Source organism: Sarcophilus harrisii, chromosome 3 (genome assembly GCF_902635505.1).
Source record: "Sarcophilus harrisii chromosome 3, mSarHar1.11, whole genome shotgun sequence".
Classification (NCBI taxonomy): Eukaryota; Metazoa; Chordata; class Mammalia; order Dasyuromorphia; family Dasyuridae; genus Sarcophilus; species Sarcophilus harrisii.
This window is the reverse complement of record NC_045428.1, coordinates 300,917,020-300,931,735: the sequence shown is the minus strand read 5'-3', so window position 1 is coordinate 300,931,735 and position 14,716 is coordinate 300,917,020. Positions and strand designations below refer to the sequence as shown.

The 14,716-nt window shown below is 38.2% G+C and overlaps 1 protein-coding gene across 1 annotated transcript in view; it reads right to left on the bottom strand.

The window, feature by feature from the left end:
* Window positions 1-14,678, bottom strand: part of POGLUT1 (protein O-glucosyltransferase 1) — a 31,497-nt gene extending 16,819 nt beyond the window's left edge. Inside the window, exons 1-4 of the mRNA XM_031959695.1 lie at window positions 13,557-14,678; window positions 11,994-12,084; window positions 9,776-9,919; window positions 549-684 (exon numbers count right to left, since the gene is read on the bottom strand). Of these exons, the coding sequence (XP_031815555.1) occupies window positions 549-684; window positions 9,776-9,919; window positions 11,994-12,084; window positions 13,557-13,638 (453 nt within the window). The 5' untranslated portion in view covers window positions 13,639-14,678. The remainder of the gene's footprint in view (window positions 1-548; window positions 685-9,775; window positions 9,920-11,993; window positions 12,085-13,556) is intronic.
* Window positions 14,679-14,716: the final 38 nt, after the last annotated feature.

The window sequence follows — 14,716 nt, the reverse complement described above, 5'->3', positions numbered from 1 at the left end:
CGTGGGCAAGGATTAGAGGGTGGGGTGAGACAAGTCAGAGTCACTTGGTGGGGCAGAACAGGAGGAAAAAGGTAGAGATTCTGGACTCCAGAATGGAGAAGAGATCTTTGGCAAAACTCCTGGCAGTTTGCCTGCTTTTCCCCCTAAAGACCAAGGATTTTTACTTATCCTGACTCTGGCTGATCCTGAGGCCTCCAGAGACCTAGCCTAGATGTAACAGCTCTCTTATTGAAGACATTGAACTTACCCACTTCTCATGTGCAAATAGAAAAAAAAATATTCTTTACAACTGGCACACACAATCCACTCAATTCCTAGCATATACCAAACCTATAGGGATTCAATAATGTGACAATTATATTTATATGGTAAAAATCCTCTTTCTACTTCATGTTCTAGAGAATGCAAGTAAACACTGCAAATTGCAGGTGGGTAGAGAAATGGAAGAATTAGTTCTGATGCTTTTTGTTATGTCATAGTAAGAATAATCTTAAAACACATCATATATGTGACTATTAGCTTTCAAAAGATGGGTTCCTTTTTCTCACCTTGCTGAAGGAGAAGACTGGAATGATAGGTTCCATCCACTTAGGAATCTGAGGATAATCCCGTACATTGATCACCATCTCCATGTCAGGAAGGTGGTTAATAATTTCCAAAATGAAGTGTTCCACACCACTACACCTGCCAAGCATAAATATCACAAATTCACCATAGCAATACTTTTTCCAAGGCAGAGGTGGTGTCCCTATTAGCCTCTCAAGGAAAAACAAAATCATGTTTATATTACTCGCTTCTGGTAAACAGAAGGTTAATGTTCAGGAAGCACGATCTATTCCACTTTATACAATTATGCATGTTGTCTATTTGGGCATAAACTGCTCAGGTTGCTGAATAATTGTTCACCAACTGGTTCCCTTATTACAAGTTTTCCTGGACAAATACTGATCCTTTGCCTCCACTTTGGCACTTTTCCCCATTTGGTTTTCTTGCAGTATACCATTTTCAGGGAGTCTTCAATAAGTACCATTCATATATGCACAAGTAGTAGGGGTAAGGCAGGAAAGAATAGATTATAGTCCTGTTCTTCAACCATCTCTTATCATCTTCATCAAATCATTTAACTTCTCTGGGACTCATTTTTTTAACCTGTAAAATGAAGGGACTGGATCTGATTATCTCTATGGTTCCTTATAGTTCAAACTATACTCCAACTCTGACCCTTATTAGCCATGTGATCCTGGGCAAGTCAATTAACTATTCTGAATCCCATTAACAAAATGGGAAAATCTGTACTCTGTGCTATACAAAGTTGTGAGGGAAGTACCCTGTATACCTTAATGGGTCAATGAAATGGGAATCATTGTTACTAAGATTAGATTTGAAATCTAAATTGTTACTGTTCTACCTTATCCAAAGGTTTGGCTTCTAGCTGAATTATAATTCCACTATTCTAACCTCAAAATTATGAAACTCTTAAAGTATTCTTTTATCCCTCACACTAATTTCAATAACATCTATAGACCATATCCACACTCAATTTCCATTACATGCAATCTGAATACAAAAACAACATTAAAATCAATTTATGAGTCAAAACATTATCATAAATATTATCATAAGTACCATGTTTATATTTCCTTAGAGATTTCTTAGTTTCAAAAATGTGGCCATACCAGTCAAAAACCACTGATTTAGCACTTATTATTTGTAAAGCATATGCCGTGAAGTAAGCAGTTGAATGGGACTGATTGGAGTAAGTATTTCTCAATATTGAGTCACATGATCCCCGTTTCCAAAACTGAGACCTTGGGAAGGTCATTTACTCTCTGGAGGAATGAACATTGAACCTAAGGTATGGGAAGTTGCAGGAAGTGAGATGACCTGTGGGAGACAGTCAGCATTAGTGATAATTGGTCAAGGATGATTACATCCTGTTAATCTATCCAATGAGAAGGCTTGAGTCTTTTGCTTTTAAACCCTGGATAAGTCAGAAGCAGGTCAGGTTCCAAGAACACATGGCAGGAGCATAGGATGTCTCCTGGGTGTGTGTCTGGACCTCTCCCTGCAGGGATTAAATAAATGTTTTTCTCTTTGTACCTGATGATGTCTCTAATTAGTTAACTGGATTGGGAAGGGGGTCTTGCACCTGACCCGTCCCACACAGAATAAACAAAAATAGTGAAGATAAAATGCCTGCCCTTGGGAAGACAGATTTAGCATGCATCTCTTTCATCCTCTTCTCTGTCTGTTCCCCTATTCTCAACCATGCATCCTAGCATTATACCAGGATAGAATGTTTGATAGGAAGGTTACAAAACTTATGAACAACTCACAGCTACATTATAGAAGCAGAGTCAAAACAGTGTGGAACACATTATTTTTGATTTGAGGTCCTTCAAAGGATCCCCTGTGCTGTTGCCTCTTTGAAATTCAGTTCCTTGAGTATTAGTTTAATTTTTTTTTTTTTTTGCTAAATCTCTTGTCCCACTGATAAACAAAATCTCTCTGCTCATCTTTGAAATTCTGAATGAATACTTTAGTTCCCATCATGTCCTAGATTATAAAATCTCAGTAGTTTATATGATTACAATTTCTGAGACCTAAATAAGTTGTCTTAAAGATGAAAAATCACCTTAAGGCAGTCTTTGAGAGGTTAAACCACCTATTTCAAAATCACAGAGATTTTATTTAGAATTTTAAAATTTTATGTTACAGGTGTATTTATATTATCTCTAATTATATAAGATGCTTTACAAATTTTAAAATGCTATTTAAGTGCTAGTTATTATTATTATTATCCTAGTGCCAGAACCTCTCTTCTGCACAGATCTGATCTCTTTCAAAATTTTTGTGTGGTTCTATTTACCTAAAGTTCAATTTTTGTAGCCAATCAACAAAACCTACTAAGTATCTACTATATGCTAAGCCCTGTGCTAGACACAGAAGATACAAATACAAAAAACAGCTCTCAAAGAGATACATATTCACAGAAAATTATACGTAGAATGCACACAAAATAAATATACAGTGATGGAGAAAGTCAAGGGAGACTAATAACTGTGAAAATCAGAAAGGTCTCTTAAAGTAAGAGTTACTTGGGCTTTACCCAAAAGAGAAGTAGGGGTTCCAAGAAATGGAATTAAAAAGAAAGACACTGAAAGCATGAAAGGCAATGAAGAAATATCATGAAGTGGTAATGGCAAGTAGTATGGTTTGGCTGAAGCACAGAATACATAAGCCTTTTTTTTCCTGAAGTTTAATTCAAATTCTACCTTCCAGACTATGACGATTAAGCAATGTCATATGATTGTATTTTATCCTAAGGACAATAAACCACCGACATTTCTTGACTAAGGAAATAATGCATTCAGAGTTGAATTTTAAGAATATTACTTTGGTTTCTGTATGAAGGAGCGATCAGAGAGAAAAGACTACATACTGAAAGATTTGTCTCAATTTGTTAAGAGATTTCTGTGATAGCTCACACAGAAGGACCTAGAATAAGCAGGGATCAGTGAAAGGAATGTTGTAGAGGCCTTGACAATTGATTAAATTTGGGAGGGTACAGATTAGATTAAGAGTCAGAGAGACTGAAGAGTCAGATATAGAGGGGAAGTAACTGAGGCTAAGTGTCTTGCTCAAGGTCACAGTTAATAAGTGCCTAATGCAAGATTTGAACTGAGCTCCTCTTGACTCCAGGACACATGGCCTATCCATTTTACCACCTATCTGCCCCCAGTTATATACTTTCTTTTCTTCTTTTTTTTTTTAAACCCTAAAAGGGATTATTCTTTTATTTTATTAAAGCTTTTTATTTACAAAACATATGCATGGATAATTTCTCTTTTTTTCTTTCTTTTTTTTTAATGCTTTTTTTTTTTTTATTAAAGCTTTTTATTTACAAAACATATGCATGGGTAATTTTTCAACATTGACCCTTACAAACAAAGCTTTCTGTTCCAAATTATCCCCTCCTTCTTTCCACTCCCTCCCTTAGATGAGGGGTAGTCCAATACATGTTAAATATGTTAAAATATGTGTTAAATCCAATATATGTATGCATATTTATACAGTTATTTTGCTGTACAAGAAAAATTGGATCAAGAAGGAAAAAAAACTGAGAAAGAAAAAAAATGCAGGCAAACAACAACAGAAAGAATGAGAATGCTATGTTGTGGTTCACACTCGGTTCCCAATGGCTCTCTTCAGCCTAGCTATATACTTTCTATTACTTTCTTTCTAGAGCTCTCTAAGGCAACATGGTATTGCAGTGAATAGAGCTGAGCCTGCAGTCAAGAACACCCGAGATCAAATATGGCTTCACATGATTATTAGCTGTGTGACCCTTGGCAGGGCAGTTAACCTCTGACTCAGTTTCCTCATTTGCTAAATGAAGATAATAACAGCATCTACTTTACGGGGTAATTATAAGAATAAAACGAGATGTTTGTATGTATTGTGCACAGCACCAGGCACACAGAAGGCACTTAATAAATTCCTGTTTCTTTCCTTCCTGTCTCAGTTTCTTCATGTACTAAATGGGGATAATAACAGCATCTACTTTATAGGGTAATTGTGAAGATAAAATGAGATATTTGTAAAGTCCTTCACACACTGCCTGGTACATAGAAGGCACTTAATAAATGCTTATTTCCTTCCCTCCATCATTTGGGAACTGGGATATTTTATAAAGAGATTTATAAATCTTAAAGTGTTTATATAAATGCAAATCAGTATTACTACTATTATTATTAATGCGTCTTTCTATTGATTATCTCCTTTTTATAATGTATATAGCTTATGTGCACACAGTAGGTCTGCATGTAGTCTTCCCCACTGGGATTGTGAACTCCTTAAGGGTAGTGATTGTTTTTCCCCAGGACTTAGCACAATATCTTAGACAAAATAAATGATTAATAAATGCTTCTTGACTCACCAGACTTGCCAAAGGTCACACTTAGCAAACCAGGGGCAGAATCAGCACTAGAATTCAGGTTTTCAGGCTCCTAATCTGGGTTTTTTTTCTCTAAGGCTAAAGTCAAATTTCACCTTCACCATGAAGTATTCTTACTGTCTCTGATCTATGATGATCTTTTCCTTTCAGGTCTCAAAAATCCTTAGTTTGATGTTTCTTTTATACATATGTTACAATATCAAACATTCTAAATTCCCTGTATCTTTGGGCCCCTCTACTAAATTACAAACTCCACAGAAAGGCCAGACCTAAGGAACAATATAAACAAAGGCATAGTTTTTCATGAGATAATGAAAGCTTGAGATGTGTCTATGATTTGCTGAGTAATTTAGTTTGGTTGGAGGACTATACAGGAGGACTATAGAATAAGACTAGAAAAGAAGAACAGATGGGACCAGATTGCAGATTCCTTTTCCTCAGCTACCAATTTATATCAGTAAAAATATTTTCAAATAAAATATTTTCAAGTATTGCAACAGGGACTTTGCTAAAGAATCTTTTATCTGCTCATGAAGCAAAAACGTCTGCTCCCTTGTGAAGAGTTCTACAATTCCTTGAAATGCAACCATTCTCTGGACTTTATTTATGCATCCTTATATTTGTTTCTGGTGTTTGAAGTAAAATCCCCTTCTTCCTGGGAATTTATTTTATTTTGGAGCAATTTATTGCTCCAAAAATTTTAAAATATTATTGCTATCTTTTCTGAATATTTCTGAATATATCTCTCTCCAATCAGGTGTGGTTGTGAATACCTTCAGTGGCTTGCTCCTGATGATAGTAAGACTGGGAGATCACTTGAGCTTGGGAGATATGAGCTTCAGTAGGGCTAAAGTTGATTGAATGTTCACATCAAATCTATTATCATTTTGGGACAGTTTAGAAAGCATGGCAAGAGGAAAAGGGGAGGCACAAGGCTGCCTAAGAAAGGATGAACCAGTCAAGTTCAGAAATAGCATATCAAAGCCTTCACCATGATCAGAAGGGGGACTGGGCCTGTGAATGACTGTTGTAAATCTTACCTGAGGTGAAAAAAGAAGATCCATTTTCAAAATACACATTAGCCGCCCCCCCCCCCACACACACACACACAAACACACACACTATATATATCTATGTATATGTATGTAGATATGTAGGTATATGTACAATATATAAAATATATATGTACAAATGTGTATGTGTATACATATATATAAAATATCCAGCATAATATATTTAACCTATATCAGAATACTTGCGGGCCTGGAGAGGGGGGAGACAAAGAAAGGAAGGAAAAAATTTGGAACACGATGTCTTACAAAATTGAGTGTTGAAAACTATTTTTACATGTTATTTGAAAAAAATAAAATGTTATTGAATGAAATTAAATAATAAATAAATAAAATATCCAGAATAAACAACATACTTATCAGTTGAGTCTAACAACATAAGTACTAATCTAGATCTATAGTCCTATCACTTCTACAAAGGATAGGTGGTGTATTTTCTCAATTTTTCTCTCTTTCCTCTAACTACTATCATAAAGTACTTTGCCAATATTCTTCAAATAATCTTATTCTGTACCATTTATTCCTGCCAGATATTCCTACTTTAATCTGATTATCAAAAATAGCAGGAGACATAAAGGGTAGAGGAGTTCATATCACAACATTACAAAAGAAATATATTTTTGAGAATATTTGTATATTAGAACCTAGTTTTCCAATTTTATTTTTTTCATGAATTTGCTTTTCAGAAATTAAACTATTATTATTATTATTATTATTTTTTTACCTCCATCCACTTACACAGACCATCCCATGTCTAAAATGTAATTCCTTTTTATATCTATCTGCTGAAGTTTCTCTTCCTTTCAGGCCCTGCTCAGGTCCCACCTCCTCTATAAAACTTTCCCCTATATATACAGTTAAAATGGTTTCTTCCTCTTTGGATTTTTTATTCTCATTCTGATTGATCTATCCTTTACATTTAATGCATTTTATCTTGAATTACACTTACTTTTGTATCTGTCAACCATCCTATTAAAAGTGTATGCACATTTGGAACTATGCTCAACAAGTTATCAAACTGCATACCCTTTGATCCAGCAGTGTTTCTCCTGGGCTTATATCCCAAAGAGATCTTAAAGGAGGGAAAGGAACTTGTATGTGCAAGAATGTTTGTGGCAGCCCTTTTTGTAGTGGCTAGAAACTGGAAACTGAGTGGATGCCCATCAATTGGAAATTGACTGATAAAATTATGTATATGGATGTTAGGGAACATTATTGTTCTGTAAGAAATGACCAGCAGGATGATTTTGGAGAGGCCTGGAGAGACTTACATGAACTGAGGCTGAGTGAAATGAGCAGAACCAGGGGATCATTATAAACAGCAACAACAAGACTTATATGACAATCAATTCTGACGGACATAGCTCTCTTCAATGATGAGATGACTCAAACCAGTTCCAATTGTTCAGTGATGAACAGAGTCATCTACATCCAGAGAGAGGACTGTGGGAACCAAGTGTGGACCACAACATAGTGTTCTCACTCTTTCTGTTGTTGTTTGCTTGCATTTATTTTCTTTCTCAGGTTTTTTTTTTCCTTCTTCATCGATTTTTCTTGTGCAGCAAGATAAGTGTATAAATATGTATACATTACATATATTGGATTTAACATATACTTTAACATATATATTTTTTTTAATTTAATAGCCTTTTATTTAGAGGTTATATGTATGGGTAATTTTACAGCATTAACAATTGCCAAACCTCTTATTTAACATATTTTTTTAAAAATACTTATAACGTTTTATTGACAGAACCCATGCCTGGGTAATTTTTTACAACATTATCCCTTGCACTCACTTCTGTTCTGATTTTTCCCCTCCCTCCCTCCACCCCTTCCCCTAGATGGCAAGCAGTCCTATACATGTTAAATATGTCACAGTATATCCTAGATACAATATATGTATGGAGAACCTAACAGTTCTCTTGTTGCACAGGAAGAATTGGATTCAGAAGATAAAAATAACCTGGGAAGAAAAACAAAAATGCAAACAGTTTACATTCATTTCCCAGTGTTCTTTCTTTGGGTATAGCTGCTTTTGTCCATCATTGATAAATTGAAACTGAGTTAGATCTTCTCTTTGTTGAAGAAATCCACTTCCATCAGAATACATCCTCATACTGTGTCATTGTTGAAGTATATAATGATCTCCTGGTTCTGCTCATTTCACTCAGCATCAGTTCATGTAAGTCTCTCCAAGCCTCTCTGTATTCATCCTGCTGGTCATTTCTTACAGAACAATAATATTCCACAATATTCATATGCCACAATTTGCCCAACCATTTTCCAATTGATGGGCATCCATTCATTTTCCAGTTTCTAGCCACTACAAACAGGGCTGCCACAAACATTTTTGGCATATACAGGTCCCTGCCCCTTCTTTATATCTCTTTGGGATATAAGCCCAGTAGAAACACTGCTGGATCAAAGGGTATGCACAATTTGATAACTTTTTGGGCATAATTCCAGATTGCTCTCCAGAATGGTTGGATTCTTTCACAAGTCCACAAACAATGCATCTGTGTCCTAGTTTTCCCACATCCCCTCCAATATTCATCATTATTTTTTCCTGTCATTTTAGCCAATCTGACAGGTGTGTAATGGTATCTCAGAGTTGTCTTAATTTGAATTTCTCTGATCAATAGTTATTTGGAACACTCTTTCATATGAGTGGAAATAGTTCCAACTTCATCACCTGAAAATTGTCTGTTCATATCCTTTGACATACTTTAACATATTTAACATTTATTGGACTACCTGCCATCTAGGGGAGGGGGGAGGGAGAAGGAGGGGAAAAGCTGGAACAGAAGGTTTTGCAAGGGTCAATGTTGAAAAATTACCCATGTATATGCTTTGTAAATAAAAAGCTTTAATTAATTTTTTTTTTTAAATAGTGTATGCTCCTTGAAGGCAAAGGCTTTTTCATCTCTGCATCCCCAATGAATTGCTTAAAGCAGATATCTAGAAACCACATTATTGACATGAAAAGGAGAATAAGGTGGAGAAATTTTCTGATACTGCATCATATTGTGGACATGAGAATGAGTGCCTGAAGGGTATACTAGGAGAATATAAATTCTGACAGGTCCTTCCAAGCTGGAAATGTTTGTTTGCATATAGCCAGTGACTGTCTGGTTAGATGTCTGTCATATGATCTGAGGACCAACCTAAGTTCAAAGAGGCTCATTCCTAGACTAGAATGCTTCTACCACCAAAAAAATCTTGAAAACATGGGAAAAGCTGCATTATGCATCAGGAGACCAATGAAATCACAAGATGCTAAAAGACTGAAGCTGAGGAAGAATAAAAAATAAATTGGAAAGAAAAGGAAACCAGCCAAAGGAATGATCTGTGTGATCTGAAACTCTGGGTTCTAACTCTGGCTCTGCCTCTTACTAGCTAGTTGAGTGGCTAGAAATAAATAATTTAATTTCTCTGTGCCTGTTTCCTTATGCCCCAAAATAGGAATCACATGTCACTTAGGTTACAGAGTTGTCATGTGGATTAAATGAGATTATTTATTCTTTTATCATTTAAGCAAGTATGGAGCTTCTACTGTGTGCCAGGCACTATGATTTGATAAAGTTTTAAATCGAAGGAAATGCTTTGTAACCACAAATACTATAATAATTATTTATAGAACCAGTGAAATACGAGGATAGGTTCCAGAAATGGGGCTTATCTATAATAAAATGTGTATCTATAACAATGCCAGAAGATAGAAAAATAAATTCTATATGTCTCTTACCTTGCAGGGAACATGCAATCATGTTCTCTGTATAGTTCATTCTTGATAATCTGATAGTGCGTCCCTAGTTTCCGGTTAACCACATTGGCCATCATCTCTTTGGAAATGCCTCCTTGGAAGGGGGCCAGATCTTTCTCCATGACCCTGAAAAAGAATGAAAATCACCAATGAGGATAAACTAAGGGAAGACATCACTTTGTCTTCTTCTTTTAAGAGTAGGGATGGCAAGTGGACAGCTCATATATTCCATTGATCTTCTGGTAACATCAGGACAAAGGCCCTCTAATACACAGGATACATCCAATGGGGAATTTTTGCACATGAACAGAAATAGCATAAGATGAGCAGCATGAATAGGCTACAACTGGCCCTGTTAGAGGAAAAATGAGATCAGAAACTTTTTGTGCAGTTGGAATTAGAGAGTGTAACGAGGAAGGGGAGAAGATATAAAACCTGTGTTTTGGATGTGTATAATCTTTCTGTTATTAAGGTAAGGGTTCTTAACTTAGGGTTGGTGAATTTTTGAAATATATTTTGATAACTGCAATTCAATAAAATTGTTCTCTGTTGTAATAGTATGTATTTTGTTTTCTGCATTTAAAAACATAATTCTGAGAAGAGGTATTACAAAAAAGAGTAGACCCCCCCCAAACTAAGGGCAGTTAGATGATAAATAAAAAGCAAATCCATTCATGTTTCCCAACCCACTGCTTCACCCATTCTAGAATGCGCCTCCTGTGATGACCACATATTTTAAAATCAGTCGGAGTCAGGAATTCAGGTTAGAGTAAAATTATCAATCTTTATTCTCAGTGAAGAAGGATCGGAGGTGGAAGAGAATGGGCAATAGCAATGTGTGCAGCTGAGTCAAGAAGCTAGCTAGACCAGAAGCCACACGACCAGCAGCTACCAGCATAGAACCCAGGCCCAATCTCTCCCAGCCTCTCTTCCTGTCTCTCTGCTTCCACCCACCAAAATCGTCATATCTTATACAACACATCAGGACTTGCACAGAGAGTGGGTGGGGGCCATTCTTTATCCAAGCATGTATATTAATAAGAGTATAGTCCAATTACTATTTAGCCTCACGTGCTTGGGACCTCAGTGCATCAACTCAAGCCTCAGCTCATTACAGCCTCCCTATCTTATAGCCTTCTAGACTCAGCTCAAGTCCTGCTTTCTCCATGAAACCTTTCTTAAGCTCTCATAGCCAGAGATTATCCCTACCTCCTGAGAGCTACTGAAATGTAGTACAACACTTAGTTACAGAGGGTTGAAGGTTTTCTATGTTTATGAAGAGATAACTTAACTTTAGAAAATTAATTGTAACCCAGGAGGTATCATTTAATCCAGTGCCTGAAAATCCCTTTGATATTCAAAAACCTTATTTTTGTCCTTTTAAATATTAAGCTGACCCATTCCATAATATCTAAAGAGTATGCCTATTAAGAGACATAGTTTCTTTTTTTTCCTGAATTTTCCCCTTCTAGCCTTCTTCCCTCCACCTTCACTCTCCTCAAAATCTACTATTAAGAACAAGCTGGGTCTTTGCAGAGAAGAATCTATAGAAATTAAAAAAAAAATTTCACTAGAAAAAATATTTAAGAAATAAAGGGTAATACACTAGTCACAGCTCTCACCAGATTTTAAGAGACTGAATTCTGAATGATAAGATTATAATAATTTAGAAGAAAATTATTTTCTGCACTCTATCTGAAAAGGTGATGACATTGCAATCTTTTTTGTTTTAAAACTTTTTGGAAGATACTTGCTTAAGACTGGATAAATGATGTTATGTGCCCAAATACTCCACTACTGGGTATTAAGTTCTAGATTCAAAGAATTTGGATTTAGAGTCAGATGATCTGGATTTAAATATGGATTCTGCCACTTACTAGTTATGTCACCTTGGGCAAATGATTTAAACCTTTGGGCCTAGGTTTCCACTTCTGAAAAGGGGGGTTAAAACAGATCATTTCTAAGGTCCATTCTAATAGTAAATACCAACGGAAAATAAGACACATTTCCCGGACTTCTCTAGCACTTTATTAAAATTTGTCTGAAAAGACATTTCTAATTTTCATTTATGAGTTCTAAATCTGTAAAGACATTAGGCTCATAACAAATGTATAATTAATTCATTAAACACCACAACCAATATTTAGGCAAGGAGCAAAATCTGTCAGGAAATAAGCAGCTTCATTGAAAGAAAACTCACCCAAGGTGGCAACTGCAGTTTCCTTTTGAACATGACTGGTAGTTCTCTACAGATTTGTTAATTTGGTCAATAAATCCTTTCCACTTTGGACCTAAAATAGGAAAATCAAAGATAGAGAATACTACTTTGTGTGTGTGTGTGTGTCTTTTTTTTTTTTTTTAATAACTTTTTATTGACAGAACCCATGCCAGGGTAATTTTTTTACAACATTATCCCTTGCACTCACTTCTGTTCTGATTTTTCCCTTCCACCCTCCACCCCCTCCCCTAGATGGCAAGCAGTCCTATATATGTTAAATATGTCGCAGTATATCCTAGATACAATATATGCGTGCAGAACCAAACAGATAATACTACTACTAATAATGATAGCTAACAATTATGTAGTGTTTGCAAAGTGTTTTTACATAAGCTATCTCAGTTTTCATAACCACTCTTCGAGATAGTTCATTGTAGGGATAAGAAGGGAAGCGATTTGCCTAAATCTTATTGCTAGTGAGAGGTAGGATTAATCCCAAGTCCAGCACTGAGGTCCACTGTCCATTTACCACCGTATTAACTAAAACAAATCCACAGAGATGAGGGATAGCCAAAACATGTAGGACTGAGATTCTAGGAACAGAGGTTCACATCCCATCTCTTATACGCGTGACCTTGGACTTTTAAAATTTTCTTATCTGTAAAGTGAAAGCCTTGAACTACAAGGTAGGAGAAAAGTTTCGCTAGTGCTGCTCATTATTTCTCTCAGCAATTTACTAACTTTAAATGTCTCAGTAAAAAACAAAAAAACCCCACACACAAAAAACACCCTATCAAGCCCTGCCATTCTGGTTGTCCCACTGAATCACACTACCATCTCAGTTTAATAAAATTCCCACCAGCCTTTAACACTTCTTTCCTTTGGGCCTCCGTTCCCAGAATCCTTTTAAGGAAAACCCTCAAGCCTCTGGGATGCTACGAGCTCAGCTTCGCCCAGGCAGATAGATGCATGTCCCAGGAGGACATACCAGCCACGCCATGGACATCTCAGGTCCCGGGCTAACTCATCAACTCGTTTGTCCCCTCGGAGGCCTTTTCTGCGGACTCGGCCGCTCACAACCACTGGCCCCCACAGCCACATTTCACAGCGGGCGCGCTGTGCCCTCCTGCGCCGCTCGGATCGTACTCATTCTACCTAGGGAAGCGTTCGGGGAATTAGCCACCCGAGGGCCTGGGAGGAGATAGGCGCTCCGTCCCGCGCGGCCGCGGCTCGCCGCGGGACTGGGGCGATATCCCTTCTCCTCTGTTGGGGAACCGTTCACTCACTAAGAGGGGAAACCCAGGCGACTTCAGACGATCCTTCCTAGTTCTAACGATCGGTGACGCTAGGAGTGCACGGCCGCCCCGGCCCCTATCCGGCTCCCGGCCCCAATCCGGCTCCCGGGCCCCCAGCGCCCAGCTCCAGCCCGGTGCAGAGATAGCGGCGGAAACCAGCTGGAGGCTTCTCTCCTCCTCCCGATCCCAGCGAGGCCAGCCTAGCCACCTCTAAACTGCGAGCGCTGAGCTTCTCCTTCCGGGCGCTCACCTGAATCCCTCCGACTGCCCCGAGTCGCCGGGAGCAGCAGCAGCAGCCACAGCAGCAGCCGCAAAGGCGGCCGCGGCTCCATCGGGGAAACCCCGCAGCTGCTCCCGCAGCCCGGACTGAAGCCCGGCCCCGCAGAAAGATGGCGGCGGCGGAGGCGGGCTCACGTGGGACTGCACTGTGCTCGCCCAAAGACAGGGGCCCAGAGGGAGCCCCGAGTTCATGCACTGGTGGAGGACCGTCTGTCTGCTGGATTTGGACCTCTCCCCCACATCTCCACCTTCCGGGTGCCCGTGCACGTCCTGCGGCTTCTTCTCGCGGGGTAATTTAGACAAAATTCCACTCAGACGTAACTGATGAACCGGGTACGTCTGGTCTCCCCCATCCCATATTTACTCCCGGGAATAGCATCTGACCAAGCTGTGGCTGGCCGGGAAACAAAAGACGCAGGAGACCTAGGCTTTGACCAAGCGGGGTAGAACGAGCACATACAAGCTTCCCTTTAGTCATCTCTAACCACCTCCCCTTGCTGCTGTGTGTATGCCTGAATGCACCTATGCATACATATATTCTCTACCTTAAGCGTTATCCTGGAACCTTCCCTCTGCATCTTTTATTAAGCACTTAGGATGTAACAACCACTGTTCTAGATCATTGGGATAGGATGACAAAAATGAAAGTCTGACTTCGAGTCGTTTATATACTGTCAGGAAGAAACGTGCACATATAAATGAATGAAGAAAATATATACACAAAGTAAAAACAAGATAATTTTGGCAAATATGAGGCAAATAATGATCTAATTAATGACACAGTGGGTAGAGTGTTGGGTCAGTAGTATCTAAGTTGAATCTTGTTTGACAGTTTGCTCATCAGTAAGTTGAGTTGGAGAAGGAAATGGCAAACTACTAAAGTATCCAAGAAAATCCCAAATGGAGTCACACATAGTAGTACAGGACTGAACAGCAGCAATCTTTTTTTCCTTCCTTTTTCATAGGTTTGCAAATGGTGTCTCATTTGATCCTCACAGGAGACCTGGGAGATAGCTTCTATTAGCTGCATTTTCCTGAGGCAGACAGTAGTTATGTGACTTGCCCAAGATCATACAACTGCTAAATGTCTGAGGCTTGAGTTGAATCTGGGTCTTCCTGAGTCCAAGTTTA